This window comes from Neopsephotus bourkii, unplaced genomic scaffold (assembly GCF_033783945.1).
Source record: "Neopsephotus bourkii isolate Nb327-2 ecotype Australia unplaced genomic scaffold, CSIRO-AGI_Nbou_v1 NB_272, whole genome shotgun sequence".
Lineage (NCBI taxonomy): Eukaryota > Metazoa > Chordata > Aves > Psittaciformes > Psittacidae > Neopsephotus > Neopsephotus bourkii.
The window spans coordinates 10,867,079-10,888,325 of NW_026900781.1; the positions used below are offsets into that span (position 1 = coordinate 10,867,079).

Consider the following 21,247-nt stretch of genomic DNA (forward strand, 5'->3'; position numbering starts at 1 on the left):
CCGAGGAGTTTAAATTTTAATATTTTGCATCATCGCAGCCTGCTGCATGGCCAAGGCACAGGATGGTGGCACAGGACTTCGGTACAGACACCAATCCAGGAGGAAAGCCCCTCTTGCCCTCCCTCCCCCTCCGGACACATGCAATAACTCGGCTTTGCACGCATTTTTGCACACCGCCGGGCTCGCACTTCGCCGTGCTCACTCCCGGAGCAAGTCGCGGCTGTCAGCGCTGCTCACCCCATCCAGAATCCTCTCCCCCCCCCCGCCCCGTTCTCCTTCTAGAGTCAAAGTGCTGTGTGAACGGGGGGGTTGGAGGGAGAAGGGGAGAGCGCAGGCCACGGGTAACACTTTGCCGTCTCCTTTCAGTCACATTTCCGTCCTCCTCCGGCAAAACTGGGGAGGGAAGGGGCGGCGGGGGGGAGGACGGGGGGGCACACACGCAGGCGCCGGGCCCAGCGGGAAGGGGCAGCCGCAGCAAGTGTGGGTGACAAGACCGCCGGCTCTCCTGAGAGCAACAAAAAGGCGGGTGGGGTGGGGTGGCCGGCGGGGCCGGGGGCAGGGCCGGCGCTCGGGGGCTGTTACCTCGTAGAGTTCCTCGGAAGCCATGCTGGGGAGCCTCACAAGGTGGAGTTGGGTGCTGGTTTGGAAATACTTTGTTTCAGTTGGTGTCCGTGTGGCCTCCTCCTCTTCCTCTTCACCCTCCTCCTCCTCCTCCTCTTCTTCTTCTTCTTCTTCTTTTTCTTTTTCTTCTCCTCCTCCTCCTCCCGCTATCCTTCTCCTCCTCCTTTTCCCCTCCTCCTCCTCTTCTTCTTCTTCCTCCTCCTGCCTGCGCGTCTCTCTCCAGCGCAACTCGCAGCTCCGGTCGCTAACAGCCGGTGAGGTGCTGCCGCCGCCGCTGCTGCTGGTGGCGGCGGGTCTGCGCGCACGGCAGCTGCGCAACTCGCTGGCTCCCCGCTCGCGCCCGCTCCCTCGCGCTGCCTCTCTCGCACGCCCCGGCAGGCCGGCACGCACGCACGCACGCACACACTCTCTCCCTCGCGCGCGCACACACACACTCTCTCACGCGCGCACACACGCACTCGCGCACGGCGGCTGCACCCCGCACCCCCCCCCCCACCCCACCACCACCACCACCACCCCTCCGTCCCCGGCTCGCTCAGCTCGTTCGCTCCCTCCCCAGGAACACTAATCGAGCTCAGAGAGCGCCACACGCAACCACCCCGCCCCGGCTCCAGCCGCCCCCGGCACCATCCTCCTCTTCCTCCTCCTCCTCCTCCTCCCCCCGCTTTGATCTCCCATTGTCTGCTCAGCTGAGCCTCGGCGGCGCGCGGGGGCCGGCGGGGCCGCGCCCGGGGAACCGGGGATGGGGGGGGGGGGGGGTGCGGGACGGCCGCGGAGTTCGGAGAGGCGGGCGGAAAGCGCGGGGGGGGGGGTGCTGGGACACGGGGCCCACGCACGTGCGGGGCCCTCGTTGCTTCCCCTTTGCCCTACCCCGCGGCTTCTGGTACCCGCAGTCATCCCTCTCCTCACCACCACAGCTTGTCCAGCCCCACGGGGCCATCCCAACCCGTTGGCCAACTCTACCACCCTATATACAAGCAACGATGTAGTGCATCTGTCTACGTTTTCTTCTGTCCACACTTGGTGGAATACGTTTGCCATAAACGAGTGAAGGACATGGGCAAATCTGCATGAGAGCTAAGCAGCCCCACATGATCATTGCGCACAGCTTCCATCTCCCAGCTGACCGTGTCTGCAGAGTCAGGAAGGCGCTACACCAAGACCTCCCTTGGATGATGGCTCAACAGAAAGTAGATGAGCTGTTGACTTTCTTATGAGTCCAGTACTGTTTACACCACAAAACTTGTCGTTGTCACCTCATGTGTCATCTGGGAGTGTTTCATAGGAAATTGGGCCAGCAAGGTGCCGTGTAATAACCCATTAGCTCCATGAACTGAAGGCATCGTTGTGCAAAGGTAGATGTGACAAGTTACTCCTTCAAGAGCAAATTCTGCATGACAGCTTCTGATCTCAAAAAGGCCTAAGGGTGGGACAAAACCAGTGTCAGGAGAGGATTGCCTTACTCCACCTTTCATCACACCAAGGCATTTGTTCCAGTGAGTGTTTCCTATTCTGTACCATGTCAGGAAGATGCAGAACAGAACAAGTTAAAGAAGAGTCCATCATGTTTGTGTGATCAATGAACCCATTGGCACAACTAAATTTTTATCAAGCTATCTCTTTTTTTTTCTTTATTATTTTGTCAAAGTCCTTCAAAAACATTTCTGAAAAGCCAAGAAATTCCTCAACATTCTACTTTGATAAACGTGTTTTGGACCATTGTCCAGCGAGTACCCATTTGGAAGACATTGATCCATTTGTAGGCTTTGGGTGATTTATGCACAAAGAGCTGGAGATTCCCATCTCAGAGGTTGTTAACCTGGACATTCCTTGTGACAAATACATCATGTCTCCAAAGTCAACATCCTTCTTCTGGATAACTGAAATTCTGGTTCTGGACTGCTAAACAGACATAATTACCCTGCTCTTGCAGGGGAGTTGGACCAGATGATCTCTTGAGGTCCCTTCCAACCCTTGGGATTCTGTGATTCTGTGATTCTGTGTTTTGTGCGGATAAGACATCTAGCAACTTTCATGCTTTCCATACTTTCCTAATTTCCTAACCAGCCTATTAAAAGGTATTTGAACCACTGCTTGGGATCTTCAAGACCGAGTCTTGAAGTCTAAGTGGTGCAAAAGGGGGTCGTTCTGTGACAGTAAGTGGATTGTTGACGAAAGGATAGGCCTGTATGAAATGGAGGCAGTTAAGATCTAGGAACTCTGTGACTGCCTTCTGGAGGTGAGCATTTAATCACAGTTCCTAAGATGTGGTCTGAATCCTTTTTGAGCGGTACATGTCATGCCATCATTGTACCCACCTTCTGAAGAACAATCTTTTAAGGTAATAGGTACTTATGTTTTAGCAAAGAGATGGCAGCAGTGGTTTTTTAGCAAAGAGATGGCAGCAGTGGTTGCTAAAGACATTACTTTGCTTGCACGGCATAAGAATAAAACTTCTTAATTTTTACTAATGGTCTTACTGTTGCAGTAAACCAGGTCTTAGGTCTTGATCTTCTGGGTGACTAAAAAAAAAACCACAATTCATCAGTACTGCTCTAATTTTAGTATTTCGAGGAAACAACAAAAGCTCAGACCTATTACTAATTTTTAATCTTTCAAACACACTCCATGTTTCATCTTCAGTGAAAGAAGTTCTGTTACACATATTCATTTTTTGCACTGCCACTTAATTCCTCTCTGGTTTCTGTTCTAACCTTTTGTCCTTGTTGCTATATAAGGCTTTTCAGGAGAATCAACCATGCTGTTATAAAATACCATGCAGTAGTGGTGCCCAGGTTTTCCAGCTGGACTTTGCTTCACTAACTTCCATGATAGCTTGTTTTCATCTTGCTTTCGCTAGAAAAAAGTCAAGTTCTCCAAAGATTGTATGGCGAATTGTCTAGATCACCATTTCCTTCTTGCTTCTTAAGGCATTTCACCTTTACTCACTGAGGCAGGTTTGCCAATTTTCAACAATATTTTGGTTGTTGAAAGCTGTCTTCATGCCAGTTGCCTAAATGGCTTTACTAACATTGCATACAGATGTTTCTAGTAGAGAAGTTGTATGGAATACAGTAAGGAAGCAGTCTAGGAAAAGTGGAAAGCCAGGCCAGTTTGAGTTTTGACAGTGGCAGCAAATATTTCTCGAGGTGCTTGAGACAGCCTTGGTTAAACTAGCTTTGGACAGAATTGAGCAATGTCAGCTGACCAGGAAGCATTAGCATACACACATGGCACTTCCAGTTTGAAGTGGACAACCACCTACAGTGACAGTCCTGGTAAAGTCAGGAGAACAGTTATACTTCTATTTAGCAGAATGAAGAATGTTCTATGGTACGTAAGATCATGGTATAAAGTTCATTTGAAAGGTCAACTCCATTTTGACCTCACTGTGTGCCCTTGTAATGTCTATGAAGATCTTTATGGATGGTGGAATAGCTGAATTTGAGATAGTTAATGGTGGCAGGCCACAGCTGGCTGGAAGTTTATGGTACTGGAAACACTACAGATATCTGTATTAGATGGGAATGGGCCTCCATCTCCATGATTTGCTCTAACCAAGGGATAACAGCCTTATTTGATATGCAGGTATTTATCCACAAGGTCATAACTCATGATAATAAAGTGACTATCAATAACTTACAATCAGTTATATTAAGGTGATTATCTACTTTTTTAGTATTTGGGAGTAGGGCTTGAAAATGAAGGATTTAGTAGCTGAGACAGTGATTAGCTAAAGGATTTCAAAAGGCAGTAATGATACGGCTAAACGTATCAGGCACTAACATCTGATCAGATCATCCTATGCTATCTTTCCACAGTGAATGGAAAGCTAGTCAGCATAGTCAATGGAATTCACAGCATGCTTCATCTCATCCTAAAGTAGACACCTCTGTCTGATCAGATGAAGTCTAAATTTGATTCACTTTGTTGGCTATAACAATTGTGGGTTTGTTTTTTCTTTTCAATTTTTACCAATTGGAAGTATGGCACCTATTCCGCAACTGCCTAAAGATAGTTGAGATTAATCCTACTCGTGTTTCCAGGCTTCCTGGATCTAAACCAACTGGATAATCTAAAACTCCATACTGGCCAAACTATGTTGACAGGTTAGATATGAAGTACATAATATTCTTTTGCACCTAATTTTTTTTTTGATCCTATGCTCTTTTGTCCTCATCTCAACACCCAGGATGTAGTTCATCCTTGCCCTCTGATACTCTCCCTAATTTCTGTCCCTCTTCTTTTCCTCATCTCTTCTTCGTCTACATCTTGGCCTTTGGCCTTCTGAGTGGTCCAAGACGCTTAAGTTCAAATGAAGAAATAAAAATGCTAGAAAAAAACCAAACATTTCTTGCTATGCATATCTTCCAACGAAACTGAGAACTGTTTTTCCCATTTTGTAATGACAGCAGTTTGAACAGGTATCATTTCAGGAAGAAAAACAGATTTAGTTCTGTGCCACATTGAGGAAAATGGGATCACCTGAAGGAACAACTGTTAAAACAAGATTCTTTACATTAAAGTCTAGAAGAGAGAGGCTCCTAATTCTCTAAACTACTAAGACATTTCCACACACGCTCAAACATGGGGTAAAAGTTGGACTTGATGACCTTAAAAGTCTTTTCCAACCTGGTTGATTCTATGATTCTATGACATTACTTTCACTGACCTGCAAAACACTGAGAGAGCTGGGCTTGTTCAGTCTGGAGGAGAGAAGACTTAGGAGAGACCTTGTAACAGTCTTACAGCACATAAAGGGGGCTGACAAGAAATCTGGAGAGGTACTTCTCACAAGGGCATGTGGGGATAGGACAAGGGGGAATGGATTGTAATTGACAGAGTGGAGATTTAAGTTGACATTAAGAAGAAATTCTTTACTGCGAGGGTGGTGAGACACGGGAATAGGTTGCCCAAAGAAGCTGTAATTGCCCAATCCCTGGCAGTGTCCAAGGTCAGGCTGGATGTGGCTTTGAGCAACCTGGTCTAGTGGAAGGTGTCCCCTCCCACAGCAGGCGAGTTGTAACTACATGATCTTTAAGGTTGCTTCCAACCCAAACCGCTCTGTGATTCTATGGCGATTCTATGACTTCTAGATTAGATTAAGGCAGTAATACAATCAGATTTAAATATCAGACGAAAAGAATGGTAATTATGGTTATAAATAGATTCTTGGTAATTTTTGTTGACTGACATCATCATAGCTTACCTTATTTACAAGCTCAGGGTTGTTGCTACAAGCTCATGAGTGTTGCATCCCAACGAGAAGGAAGTGCAGCAGGAGGGACAGGAAACCTCCTTGGATGGATAAGGAGCTCCTGAAGAAACTTCAAGGGAAAAAAGAAGCTTATAAAAGGTGGAAGCAAGGACAGGAAGCCTGGAAAGAGTAGAGGGATGTTGTACAGGAAGCTAAGGACCAGGTTAGGAAAGCTAAGGCCCACTTAGAATTAAACTTGGCTAGGGATGTGAAAGATAACAGGAAAGGATTCTGTAGGTACACTGTGAATAAAAGACAGACTAGGGACAAACTGGGCCCTCTCTGGAAGCTATCAGGAAAAATGGCTACCCTGGATTTGGAGAAGGCCGAGGTTCTCAATGATTTATTTGCCTCGGTTTTCACTGGCAAATGCTCTGACCACACCACCAGGACTTGGAAGGCAGACGCAGGGACTGTGAGAATGAAGACCTTGGGCCCACTGTAGGAGAGGATCCGGTCAGAGACCATCTTAAGAACCTGAACGTGCACAAGTCCATGGGACCTGATGAAATCCACCCATGGGTCCTGAAGGAGCTGGGAAATGAAGTTGCTAAGCCACTGTCCATCACATCTGAAAAATCCTGGCAGTCAGGTGAAGTTCCAGATGACTGGAAAAAGGGAAATATAACCCCCATTTTCAAGAAGGGGAAAATGGATGACCCGGGGAACTACGGATCAGTCAGTCTCGCCTCTGTGCCTGGCAAAATCTTGGAGCAGATACTCCTGGAAGGCATGCTGAGGCACATAAAAAACAACAAGGTGCTTGGTGACAGCCAGCATGACTTCACTAAGGGGAAATCCTCCCTGACCAATTTGGTTGCCTTCTATGATGGGGCAGGGGTAGAGCAGTTAATGTCATCTACCTGGACTTGTGCAAAGTGTTCGACACTGTCCCACACGACATCCTTGTCTCTAAATTGAAGAGACATCAATTTGATGCATGGACCACTCGGTGGATAAAGAACTGGCTGGATGGCTGCATGCAAAGAGTCATGGTCAATGGCTCAATGTCCAGCTGGAGACCAGTTACGAGTGGTGTCCCTCAGGGATCGGTGTTGGGACTAGTCTTGTTCAATATCTCTGTCGGTGACATGGACAGTGGGATTGAGTGTGCCCTCAGCAAGTTTGCCAATGACACCAAGCTGTGTGGTTCGGTTGCTATGCTGGAGGGAAGGAATGCCATCTAGAGGGACCCTGACATGCTTGTGAGGTGGGCTGATGCCAACCTTATGAAGTTTAACCATGCCAAGTGCAAGGTCCTACACCTGGGTCGGAGCAATCCCAAGCACAGCTACAGGTTGGGCAGAGAAGAGATTCAGAGCAGCCCTGTGGAGGACTTGGGGGTGCTGGTCGATGAGAAACTGAACATGAGCCAGCTTCAGTGTGCGATTGCAGCCCAGAAAGCCAACCGTATCCTGGGCTGCATCAAAAAGAGCGTGACCAGCAAGGTCCTCGAAGGAGGTGATCCTGCCCCTGTACTCTGCTCTTGTAAGACCTTACGTGGAGTATTGTGTGCAGTTCTGATGTCCTCAACATAAAAAGGAGATGGAACTGTTGGAACAAGTCCAGAGGAGGGCCATGAGGATGATCAGGGGACTGGAGCACCTCCCGTATGAAGATAGGCTGAGAAAGTTGGGGCTGTTCATCCTGAAGAAGAGAAGGCTGCATGGAGACCTTATAGCAGTCTTCCAGTATCTGAAGGGGGCCTACAAGGATGCTGGAGAGCGACTCTTCATTAGGGCCTGCAATGATAGGAGAAGGGGTAATGGGTTAAAAATTAAACAGGGGAAGTTTAGATTGGATATAAGGAAGAAATCCTTTACTGTGAAGGTGGCAGGGCCCTGGAATGGGTTGCCCAGGAAAAGTGTGAATGCTCCATCCCTGGCGTTGTTCAAGGCCAGGTTGGACAGAGCCTTGGGTTGCACAGTTTAGTGCAAGGTGTCTCTGTCCGTGGCAGGGGGGTTGGAACTTGATGATCTGAAGGTGCTTTCCAACCCTATTTTATGATTCTATGATTCTACCTAGGTGTTTACTGATAAAGACATAGTTTCTTTCAGCAAATTTGCACTTTCGAAGAATGCTAGCAGGTACTCCCCTGTTTCGGGGTGTACTTCAATGATAGACTTATTGGAATATTTTTTTTAAGAGGCATTTTTTCATCTTCACCTTCTGCCCATGACATGAGTTCATATTATCATCCAACCTCTACCCCTCTAAAACCGAGACATGAAATTACAGTAAATATTGTCAGAGATGTCCACTGATTTCTCTGATTTCAATTAAAGAGGCCTAGATTTAAGTACCTCAGAGAATATAGTACCTTTTATTTTAAAGGTGTCATCTTTGTTGGTGTTTGTCACAAGTGTAAATACTGGATGCTTCTGTGACACCAGCTAGGTACCCAGTACCTTGAATTGAGTTTCAAAAAATATATGTAGAAGCCATCCATGACTTACATGTTTTAAATGACTTGCTTAGTATCAAATGGAAGATTTGTGATGAAAGTATGACTAAATTATAATCTCACAGGACAAAATGCATGTTTCATCTATGGGACCTGCTTTTATCTTCCTCCATTCTCCTGCCTCTGCCACCATCCACCTTTCTAGTTCTGCAACACATGAAACTGGAACTTTAAAAATGACAGCTTCCATCATTATACAGAAACAGACATATATAGCTGTGACTATGAGAGCCATGCAGTCAGTGTTAACAGAGGTGAGATTAATATCTATCTCTTTATGTCCCTGGTAAATCTGTATGCTACACATTCCTGATGTTTTCCTAGAAGGCCCTCTGTGCCTTGAATGAGTCAAAAGCTCCATAGAAGTACTAATGTGAATAGCTGATCGGAGAACACACATAGACAGTGAAGGTATAAAAGTATTGTCTAACTTTAAAGAAGTTTATGTTTAAAAGTCCCAAACTGGAAATCTAAAATGATCTAAAATAAAAATGATCTTGTGCAATCATGTTGCTCACCCTTTCAGCTCACCTAATGGGTCACTAGCACGGTTTAGATGTTTAGGTCCACATCAGAGATAAAAAGCTGTAGCTAATTCCTTGAACTCCTTGGCTCTATTCAAAGTAGAGCTGTCTACCACTGGAATGTAGCTTCCCTTGCCTTGGTGAGGATGAGAATGATTTTATAAAACAGCTAAGAAAACAAAATCCTAGCTTAATAGTTGGGTTGGGAACACTTCAATTGGCTGATCAGCCATAACAGTTCGCTCATCCTCAGAATCAAGTAGAGATCATTATGAAATGAAGAAAATTGATCCTGAAAACCGAATTAAGGGATGTCCTCTTCAGTTTTTGAAAGGAGGTGTCATAAGCTAAGAAAGCGGTAGGTGGAGAACTGATGTAAATGTAGGTAGGTGGAGAACTGATGTAAATGTAGGTACCATGTCTGAGAGAGATCCATTCTTTGCTTTTTTTCTGGAATCTGTAACTTATGTTCTCATGACTAAATGCAGTTTTCAAGTAAGTATATGGAGAATAGAGACAGGTGAAATTCTGTAGTTTTATAGAGGATACAGCAAGCTCCACAGATTTTTAATGAAGTATATATTGGGATGCAGCTCATGCAGGAGATTTAGTCATAAAAGATTATTATTTTTTTTCTGGCTGCAAGTATGGTATTTACAGGTTGGCTTTTCCAGAGTTTAAAAATCTCCAGCTTTTTTTCTTTTTTTCCTCAACATGATGTATCAAGCCTTTTCAAAATCCTATAACCAGTGTGCCAAGTGAAGAGAAAGTTAGTCTGGGTGGTAAACTGTTAGCTGCTTTCCATTATAAGGGCATTTGTAGATATTGAGAAAGAACCAGGTTTTGTTCTACATTGGAAGGAATTGTTTCTACAATTCCTTCTGAACTGTAGAAACACTAGAAAACATCAATTGTTTTTTCATTCAGAGGAGAAGAAGAAGCAGCTTAACTATCTTTTCTCCTTAAATAACTGAAGAAGGGAAAACTGAGAAATGCAAAGGAAAGCTATCTTCTAGAGCAACAGAAATGCACTATTACGAACAAAAAGAAATTTTGGATCCAACAGGAAAGCTTTGAGATCAGAAATTGGTCAAAGATCTATGTTTTTCTTTAAGTTTCAAGATTCAACTTTGGATTCTTCTGTGACTGGAAGAGCAATTTTGTTTTAACATGGTGATGTCAGAATATCAAAGGCTGTGGTGATGTCTCAGCCACAATTGCTGGCAGAATGTTACAGCTTGTGTTCCTTTCTTTCCTCAAGTTCACAGGACTGCAACATGTCGTCTGAAGTAAATGATGAAGAAACAAACATCCATGGGATGATCTGCTTAGGTCTGATCCTCTGGTTTTGTGGCTGCCTCTTGGAATTCAACAGGCCCTGCAGCTTCCCCTTAGTACTGGGAATATAGATGTAGGTACATGGGATCCAGGGTCTGATTTCCCTTGAATATCCAGAGGAACATTTTCGATACAGGGGATTAAATTTAGACTTTCTGTAATCATCATAAAGTAGGCCTATCCAGTGCACTGCAGTGTAGCTGAGTTGTACTAGTACCTCTTACCAAAAGTTTTAGTCATGTATATAAGAATATTATGCTAATTGGTTAGGTCTGGTGCTTGAGAAACTTCACGTAAAACTGTGCAAGCTGCTTTTCAGCATAGGGAAAGTATAATATCTGCTTGATTCATCATTAGACTGCAGATCTGACCATGAATTCAATATAGCCTGAACAACAACAATAAAAAAATATCTTCTGTACGGGTAGGGGAGCAGAAGGTAAAGAATCTTTAGTGAGAAAATTAATGTTGTCTTTCCTTGGAGGTGGTTTGTGAACAGTTCCTTTTTGGGGAAGTGTGTTCATGTCAGTATATAGCTTAGTAAAAGTGTGATAAAGTGGAAGAGGTAGTGGTCTGAATGTCTTTCATTTTCTCTCCTATCTTCCTCTGAAGTTGTCCGTATGGCTTATTGATTGGACTGGTGGTCCATAGATGGATTAATGACCTTTTGCAATAATTGTGGTGATATCAAAGATCAGAATTAAGCTACGGTTTCTTGAGACTTATTCAGAACTGGCACTGGAAATGAATTTATTTCCTAGGGCTAGACCATGGCATTATGATCCTTTAACATAGAAACTTAAGTCAACATGACTACTCTTCTTGGGTCAGTTTACAGTTGGAGATTTTACAGCTGAGAATTAATGGGTCTGAAATTGCAGATTCATGCAATTTTGATCTTTTCAGGTAGCCCCCACTAACAAAGGCTGGCACATACAGTCAATAGCCTTGTTGTTTAGCCTGGCAGGACTGGAACAAAAGGCCTTGTTCCAGAAGTTTGTCTGTATTAGGATAGGCTGAATTCTACTGGATTTGCTTTGTTGAATTTTAGCAGCTTCTAACTGGTGATCATTTGGTATCATTATTCAAGCTTTGCTGTCAATAGACAAGACTAATTCACTAGTACACATGTTACTAGGTTGTGCCATCAAGCCTTTATGGTGACTTGAACTGTGTTCATTGTCCTTACACAAGGAGATTTGTTTTAGCAGGGCATGGGTATGTTTTTATCAGTCTTTCTACAGCAATGCAATAGAGAATGACTTTTCCTCTAGAAGGTCAAGCATTAATATAGGCACAATGCCTCTTTCATTTTGGCATTAAAACTTAATGTTGCAGCATAATAGTAATTATTATTAAAAATAAAAAATAAAAAAGTTAATAAACAAAAATGGTCTAAAGTCACATTTAATCAAACTGAAAAACTGTCAACCGTGTTGGTCTATTTATGTCAGTTTGGCATATTGAAATTCCAAAAATGATCACTGCTGTAATTTGAAAGGAATTCTTGCCGTTAAAAGTTCCATACATCTACATTTTGTAATCTTACCCGTAGATCCCTATGCAACAGTAAAGAAAAGAAGTGAGCAAAGGAGATACGAGGACACTCCAGTGGGTACTTCCTCAAGGAGTCAAGCACCTGTCAAGTTGTATTGTTGGCACACCCCAACAATGAGACACTACAAAAGCTATTCAAAGAACATATTTTTCCTGAACATTGTTCTGGGGAAAAAAACCCACAACCTCAAACTGAATCTTTTTAGGTAAAATATTGAGAGGATTCATCCAAAAGCATATATTGAAAATGGTTTAAACTCAGCAAAGATAACAATGTAACATCTTGTAATAGAAAGTGTTGAGCAACATTAACTATAGGCATTATTATCTGTATTTGCTATAATAACATCAGTGTAACATAGCCTGGAATGCACTCCCCAGAGATGCAGTCTCAGATCAGCACAGGCATGATTAAACACTACATAATATAAAATTTTTTGAAAATAAATATGGTATGATTCTGTTACTCAGAAATAGAATATTTATTGATTATTCATACAGGTCATCCCAAATGAGCACAGAAGAAAACATCTTTATACATCACATCATAGTGTTATATTGCTTTCAATATAATACATATAAGAGAGAGGAACTACCTGAAGAATATTTTTTAACAACTGAAAAAAACACCAGTATTGCAATAGTTGTCTGTATCTTTTGCACCTCTAAAGGCTGGCGAAATTAACATGACTGTAATAGTTCAAGGTTCAGCAGATAAGATGAAGTCTTAAGAGTAGTATCTGCAAAAGACCTCAAAACCACTTAAAATTGTCTCTCTATATGTTAATTTTAAAGTGCAATAAAGGATTTTCCACACTTAAAAAGGCTGGAACACCAATACTTTCCATGGGAATAGACTTTTTACTCAAAGCTCTACAGAACGGCAAGGAAAAAATCCCTGTCAACCATCAAAATGTATCAGAAATCAGTTATATTTCTATTAAAAGTATCTAAGTCTAGAGCAGAGAATAGTGATTGTTAACTCCCTGGCTCTATTCAGAGAATCTGTCATGTGGAATGTGTCAAGGAAACTGGAGGTGGCGTCACAGAAGAAACTTCCCTGCTTCTGCATAAATCAGGAGAAGCTAAGGGCTCAGGGCCTACTTCAAATCCTATTCTTTGCATTAATTGTTCTTCAGCATACTTGAAACATACTAAAGAAAATCATCAGTAAGTTGCATATAATAAGACAGATTTTTATGCTTTGTCTACATACTCTATTAGTCAGGTGATAAAACTCTCATTGACTTCAAAGGGTCAGATTTTTATAATGCAAATTCTAAGAGTCATCAGACATAATTTTGCTAAACAGAAGTATTCATTCTCAGACAGAGAATGTATATGTATTCAAGGGGTAATAAACTCAAAAGGTGGTTGGATTTTGGTTTTTTTCTTGCAGAGAGTTGTAGGCCTAAGAGTAGATAGCAGTCAGTATCAGCTTTTATCAGAATCCAAATATGTCATTTTCAATGTTACAGGAGTGACTTCACCTCTGGCTCCTCTCTGACTTGTCTGATCCTGGGCTTGTGTTTGTGTACAATCTTGCTTTTATTTTCTGTCAGGAGGCAAGCACTATCTTGTATATACTAATGCCTATCCTGCAGATCTGACTGGTTTCAGGCACCTGTTTTTCTTTTGATATTGTCGAACAGTTCCCTTAGAAGAAAGCATCTTTATTTAGCAGTTGGAATAAAATATGAGAGAAAAGGGGGTTTTAGAAACACCAAAGAGCCTAAGCCCATAATTAGTTTAATTTTGGTCAAGATCCAGCTGGAACCAATCCACTTCATAGGGATATGCAGGAGTAACATAGTCATGCTGATAGTCATCAAATGTCTCTCATAATTCTCCCTCATCCCCAGGGACAGGCAACCTCTAACAACTGACACAATCAACTGTGAAAGAGTATCTCAGGTCACACAACCTGAGTTACAGGAGTGATTTTAAAAACCAGTGGGGATATTAATGAAAGTAATACTCCATTATGGGAATACTCTCATCCACAGAAGGTTAGGCCAGGTGTCCATATGTATGTGTCTGTCACCTGGCTGGAAGTGAAGATGCACTTCAAAGACCTGAAAATCACATGTCCAGTGCCTTATGTATAGCACAAAAACTTTATATTAAGGCCAGATCCAAATACAGCATAAAAAATTTACTCAAAGGCACACCCACATTTGTCACAGTTACATTCCTATTGCGTTGTGTAAGAAGAAAACAATATCTGGCAAAAATAAACAGAGGCACATAAACGAAAGAGAACTGGTTACAATCCTTTCATGTTTTATCTGATATTCTAAGGTCAGTTAAAATACATGTTTGGTGTTATCGTGGAAATGTCACATAAGAAAATATAATACCAGTTTACTTACAGAATGTTGAAGAGGAGAATGGTTGGAAGAATGTTCTCAACAGAGATGAAACAATGCAACAGTTATTGAAGATAAGTGTATATATTTTCAAAGTCTGCTTTCCATCTTATTTATTCTGTTCCAGAAGAGTCTTTCCTAGCTTTCATCATGGGTACTTTCTCAGTGACGTGAAACACAACTACAGTCCAGATGATGAAAGTGTAGCAGTGAACAAGATAGGAGTAGGTTTATTTTCTGTCCAACTGGTTGAGAAGAATTTTCAAACCTATCAGCTAATTTGGAATCTTGAGGGATGGAGGAAATTTATGAAGGTGAAGATGAATAACCAGCCTCTGTGCTATTCCTGACACACTGAAAAATATTTTAAACAGTATTTGCATAGCTCTTAGGATCCTTGGGTTTTGAAGACTTGCCCAACCTAAGAATTTGTTTCTCATTTTAGGATATAAAGGAAACAATTTTTGTTGTTAAGTGGAACATAAACCTTAAAGCAAGACACCTATGCACATACACGAATTTTCCCATTCACTATAAATAGTCTTCAACATGAAAACTAATGCCCTGTTGACTCAGGCTTGCTGAAGTAATGCAATTTCTATTTAAATCTTGTTAGGGAATTATAAATGTTTTGGGGGAAGGAAAAAAAAATTCCCCACATGGCTATTATTCCAGAAAACAAGCACATGCCTGAAAAGAGGGAGAAAATTCTATCCCTCTGGGAATATTAAGTTCTAGCTGTTAAGTGTCCACTAAGGTAAAGGTTGATAAGGAATTTACACTTTTGTATTATTGTTAACTGGTAATCAAGTAATAACATAATTTATTCCTGAGTAGCCAACTAACATCCACACTCCGAAAGGTCAGTATCTGTGCTTGATGACAATTGTAATTTCTTGGGGTGTTTATTCTTTCTTTTTTCTGTTACCTTGTCTTCTTTGGTACCAATCCTGAGTTCCTGCCATTTGTGAAACAAATCCTGTCATCCAGATTCATGTTGGCTTTGTTTAAATCATAGCAGCCTTCCAGTATCTGAAGGGGGCCTACAGGGATGCTGGGGATGGGCTCTTCATTAGGGACTGTAGTGATAGGACAAGGGGTAATGGGTTAAAACTTAAATAGGGGAAGTTTAGACTGGATATAAGGAGGAAATTCTTTCCTGTTAGGGTGGTGAGGCACTGGAATGGGTTGCCCAGGGATGTTGTGAATGCTCCATCCCTGGCAGTGTTCAAAGCCAGGCTGGACGAGGCCTTGGGTGATATGGTTTAGTGTGAGGTGTCCCTGCCCATGGCAGGGGGCTTGGAACTAGATGATCTTAAGGTCCTTTCCAACCCTAACTATTCTATGATTCTATGATTCTAAATCTTTTCTCATCTCTTTTCTCTTGCATGCAACAGCATCAAGTAAATGGATTCCTACAGTTTTTTAATTAGTGACAGTAGTTATTAGGGATATAAAAATGACTCAGATTGGTCGGCTTTGACTTAGATTCATAGCTGAACATACCCGGTCAGATTTCATTGTGTATACTTTTCAGTCACTTCTAAGTTTTGAGAACCTCACTAGCTCCCTAAGGCTCTACTTTTTTTTTCCTACTTTGCAAGTGGCAGTTAGTCTCCAATAAATTTAATGAAATCTTTTCAATCCAAAGAGAAATAATAACAATACAAATAACAACAGCAGCAATAATAACAACATTCACAGAAAAAAAGTTAATTTTTCCAGCTGTGATTTGAGGGATAAATTTTTCAGATACTTTCTTCCTCTTCACTTTAGACTGCAGCATCTTAAATAGGAGGTGATAGTTCTGAACTCAGAAACGTAGTCCATTAAATTCTAGAGCAACTCAGTTACACTTCAGGAGTCATTAACAATCTGTGGAAGCTTACACTGCTACCACTTTATATGATTTTGCTCAGACAGCATATTTTAATTCAGTTTAATTTATAACTGCATGGGGGTGAGAGAACATATCTCATGTTATTTTACAAACCTAACCAGAGAATTAATTGTTAGCCACCCCCCCCTTTCAAATCCAGCTTGGTATAGATCATTTGTTACTAAGACTCCTTTCACACAGGATTTTTCATACTTTTGCTATGTATAGAGTAACTTGAGAAATATGTAGAAGAGATTGCCATCACTGTCATACTACCAAGTTGCTATACACTTATGCCGAATAGCCTTGGCATTTATGGTTTTCAAAGTCTGAATAATGTCAAATTTGCTCTTCAGAGATTTTCTGATGATCTTTTTTTAACTTCAGATGTAATCTCCAGGTGCAGGTGAGCCTGACATGTTTGGTGACACGTTCAGACTAATGCAATGCATTCATGGAAAATAATGACACGTGGGAAAAAACCCAACAAACAAGTACATATTTTTTGGTGATACTTTCCCTGGAGCCTTCGCTATCTCACTCTGTGACACAGTAGTACCCACAGAATCAGGTCTCGAGTTACAGCTAAACAAAAGTTTAAAATGTGTGAAAGTCAAGGGGTTTTTCCTAGTTAAATGGGTGTTTACTCACTTGGAACAACTACTCTAGCAGTGGAACCACCTTCTAAAATGTACTAATATTCACAGGTATTTCCACTACCATTTCAGAGGGCCTCCAGTAATGCTGACAATCTGTGCGAATTGGTGTACATATTTTCCTCCTTATCCACCAGTAAGCCCTCTTTCTCAAGTGCTTTATGCGTTCCACAAAATTGTTTTGTCTGTGTTTTTGTTGTAAGCTCCTATAATAATAAATGTGTTCTTTGGTCAATACACATTCAGTTCCACTGATCCTCCAGTGTGTAGTCTGCCACGAAATAAACGTATTAAATCACATAAATCATATATATCACAGGTAGCACTTGAAAACAAAAACAAAATGAGCATCTTCTCCAATTAACACACTAGCTCAAGGTTCTGATGGAAAGGGATGCTAACCCACAATCTTGACTAAGTCCTAAGATATGCCTCTTCTAGATGCCAGTGCTAGAAACAAAGGCTGAAGTGAATCTATTCCACTGCTCTGCTTAAAAGCAAAATATCACTAAGGCCTAAAGCCTCCCACTTCCAGTTCATCTAGTTAATTTTTGACTCTGGAAATTGAAACTAAACCTTCTTAGTCATCATTACATATTACTTTTTTCCATCTGCAATATCCTTTGAGAACATGAATGCAACTATCTTTTGTTTGAAGAAAAGTGGGGAAAATGAATTTCCAAACCAGCTCAAAAACAGTCCATCAGACATATGATCAACCTCACAGGTGGTTATCAAGAGTAGCAAAGGGAGAGTCGTTTGTTGTCTGTTCCAGTCTAAAGAAAATCACTTGTCAAGACTGGCTTACCTGTGCAACTAGCTGGTTGAGTATTCTGCTGTGAGCCAGGCTGTGATCAACGTGACAGTACTACCATCACCTATCAGTCCCCTTGGTGACATCAGATCTGGTCTACCAATGCAACCCGCCAGATAATTCTTAGACGTCTGCTCTGCAAATACAGCTGCCAGTTGACTGTATTCAAACTCACTTTATGCAGGCACACAGTCTCCAGGTAGATACGCCTGTAAAAGGAAACGTTTCCTCTCTGACTTTGTTGATTTTGATTTTAATTACCAAATCAAAGTCCACTTCCTATAAAGGCAGAGTGATTCTGTGAACTTGGGGTCATCTTTTACAAACCTTACACATTCTCCCTTGACAACTATTAAAAATGTGTTCACATTTATACAATTCAAACAAATTATGAGCACAGTAACATGAACTTTGTATATGGAATTTCAGGTAACTGATATAGTTATTTAAATAAGCTGGCTAGAACTGACTTTTCCTTTTCTGCCTCAGAGTGAAAAAGAAAGTGCTATTGCTCTACCATGGTGGTACAGAGACATTATAGTTAATACAATACAAAGAGTTCTTTTTGCTTTGCAGGTGCCAATAAGAAACCCCAAGGGAATATTCACGAATCTTTGGTGTGTTTTAGAATTTTATTGCAGGAAAACAGTATGATGTAAGTGCCTTTCATTTCACTCTCGGCTATGGAGGCTTTAGTTAGTCTGCTTATACATATAAAACACACATGCCTCTCTCTTCTCTTTCCTCAGCCTTTTAAAAATACTTAAGCAGAGATTCAAAACAGCTTGTGTACTACTACACATGCACAGAAAACATTAAAGAACATTATGAAAGTTGTGAAGTAAAAACCTCTAAGTTGCCTTAATGGAACTCTATTTTTATAGACATTACAATACAACTTTTAGTTATACAATTGCATACTTTTTGTTTTTCTAAAGGACAACTTTAAAACTTTATCTCAGAAAGTTTATTTTACAAGTTTCATAATGTGTTGATGCAGCTTTTTCTTTTTAATTTTTCCTAGAGAAATAAAGGAGCATACAAGACTCTAAAATCTCCTTGTGTGGCATCATGCAGATTGTAGCATCACTATTCATTACCAGGGTTAAATTTTCTAGTTACAGAAAAGAGGTTCTTACCATTTCAGCTAGTAACTAAGTGTTAGTAAGCTATCCACCTCTATATGGTCTACCAATAGAGGGGAAAGAAGGCATCATTTCAGGGTGATTTAAGTTGATCTAGGACCAGGTAGTAAAAAAAAAAATTTGGGGAGTGGAGGTGTTTCCTGCATTCCCATCTGTCTCTTCTGCAGCTTCCACCATTGTAACTTTGGCTGATATGAGTAAGCATGTAGAAACACAGTAAATCAGATCAGCTTGCTGATCTTACTGAAAGCTATCTCTGCAAAATAGTATCTATGGTCTGATTAGATCTGTGAGCTGCATCAGTTCTTACTATCGGTCCATACTCCTCAGTGCTAAAGCAAGAAAAGGGCAGCCAGAGGAAGGAGGGAATGCATGTTAATCCTTTTCAGTGGTAGTGTGGTCTTAAATCCACTTACGAACACATACTGAGATGTTATGAGATGGTAATGAGTTTCACAAGTACTGGCTGACCGCAGAAGAATGTTAACAGTGAAGAAACTTAGATTCAGGTCTAAGTACTGCCAGGGTGTGATCTGGTAGGCACAGGACCTTATTCACCACAGCTAGATGTTTATGGCCCCATCCACTCATATCTGTCTTGCCGGTCCTCTTCTTTTTTGTCATAATATTAGTATAGTCTCTCTGTCATTGACTTCTTGCCAAACTAATAGATGTCTTCAGTTGCAGGATTCTTCTTGCAGCTCCAGCCCCCCCCTTCCCATTCTAAGTTTTCGGCTGTGGCTCACAACCAGTTTCCTCCTCTGGTCAGCATGCTTAGCCATTCCCAGACTGCTCTTGCTCCCCATTCCCTGTTCTGTTTAATTCTTGTCAAGCACACACATGATCACAGTTTCTTCTCCCAGTCCCACTATCAGTTTCCACCAGCTTTTTGCCTGCTTCACTGTCCTCCTTGCTAGTTCCGCTGTCCCAATCTTTTATTCCCCCAACTCAGACTTCTTGCTCCAGTTTTTTCATTTAGTCTCAGGATCCCCCTTCAACTTCCTGTTGTGTTTCAGCCTTCTCATCCCTTAGCTATCTTAGTCCCAAATCTCCCTTTCCTGAAGCTCATTTCCTTTTCTCAATTTGTCAACAACAACCAGCTGCCTGGTCCCCAAACTCTACCCAAACTCCTCCAGTCCAAGCTTTTACTACTTTTTGGCATTTCAGACTGATGGGTTTTACTTTCTTTCTGTATTTCACTCAGGTTCTTTCTCTAGTACTTACTTGGCAGTAAAAGAACACCAAGACCATAGAGAAGAGTCTTCCTGTTTTCAGCTCTGATGCCTGCTCCTGCATTGCTCTCCAGCAACCTGGAGTGGCAGTGGCAGGGAATGTCCAGCTCAGCACCTCAGCGCAGAAACTAAGAGACCGTAGCTGTCAAACTGTGGTGAGGCACTGCTGAGCATGTGCAAAAAGTGGTTCTCATAAAGGGCTTATCATTGTGGCAGTTCATCAGGGAGATTACAAAAGGCTCATACCTATCACAGAAGCCATTTTACTGCCATATTTAAAGTCCCTCACCAGCATTAAAAATACCTATGAACATCTCAATAATTTTAGTATTTTAAGCAACACAACAATTTGGAACAAATGCATTGAAAAGAAGGCATCACTTAACAACTATTATTAAATATTTATTTATTGTTATAATATTATTAAATCTATTAGGCCCCTCAGAGCAAAGTTAAGAAAATAATACATAGAATACTTTTTTCCAGTGAGGGTTAGAAAAAAGCTGCTTCGTAGCCATCTAACACTTATCACCAGAATGGTGAGGGGGAGACATTGCGTTAGTCACTAATAAATAGTCATTTTACTTCACAAACATTGTATAGCTGTTTGTCACAACAGTTTTATTTCTATTTTAAGAGAGGTACATGCTAACTTATTTACGTTTGCATAGCTGAGAATAAGCAGACTGTCAGTTACTGCATGTTGCTGATAGATGGCTTCTTAAGAAGCATTCTGGCTTCTCAAGATCTTGTCAGCTTGGGTCTTGTTACCTGACTGTATCCTAAGTGTTTGTCTACATGGACTAAAATTGCCCTTTGTGTGAATTACAGCAGTTTCTTAGCTATGTATTATAAAGCACTCTAAAAGGAAATGCCTCATTTTGCAAATGAAAGAGTGCTTATATTTGGTAGCCTGATAAATTATACCTTATGTGATATCGTTATTAGATTCTCTCTAATGACCTATAAACCTGTTTAATATTTTCAAGCAGACTTAAGAGAAGGATAGAGGTGTCACAGTTCCTTAAAATGTAGTGAAAATCAGCAGCAAGGTAGTTAATACCGTCATGTCGCCACTGAGGGAAAGGCATGTTACTGTGGTGTGGATGTTTAGGGATAAAGGACTAAAACCAATAGAAAAGCAGGCTTCCTTAGTACTCCCCTCGCTCATGGAAGAATTTATTCATACATAGGTTAACCCTCATCTCAGGCTATACAAATTAGAATTTAAAAAGTTTTTTTTGTTGTTATAGGCAGCCTCAGTAGTTGCTTGACACGTTCCATTACAAGTTTGTTTTCACTTGCCTGTTACTTTGAAAAACTTAAAAGCCATCTGGACTCAAATTTGGACTTACCCTTTTCCAGAAGGTCTGTTTCAGTTTGAGCTTCTG

The 21,247-nt window shown here is 41.4% G+C and overlaps 1 protein-coding gene and 1 long non-coding RNA gene across 3 annotated transcripts in view; both read right to left on the reverse strand.

Moving 5' to 3' along the window:
* CDYL (chromodomain Y like) overlaps positions 1 to 771 on the reverse strand; it is a 103,863-nt gene extending 103,092 nt beyond the window's left edge. For both annotated transcript variants that reach the window (XM_061346563.1, XM_061346566.1), the window contains exon 1: positions 583 to 771. In XM_061346563.1, the coding sequence (XP_061202547.1) occupies positions 583 to 606 (24 nt within the window). In that variant the 5' untranslated portion in view covers positions 607 to 771. The remainder of the gene's footprint in view (positions 1 to 582) is intronic.
* A 2,242-nt stretch (positions 772 to 3,013) lies between these two features.
* Positions 3,014 to 21,247, reverse strand: part of LOC133208591 (uncharacterized) — a 68,666-nt gene continuing 50,432 nt past the window's right edge. The window contains exons 2-3 of the long non-coding RNA XR_009724444.1: positions 12,577 to 12,634; positions 3,014 to 3,471 (exon numbers count right to left, since the gene is read on the reverse strand). This is a non-coding gene — a long non-coding RNA (uncharacterized LOC133208591). The remainder of the gene's footprint in view (positions 3,472 to 12,576; positions 12,635 to 21,247) is intronic.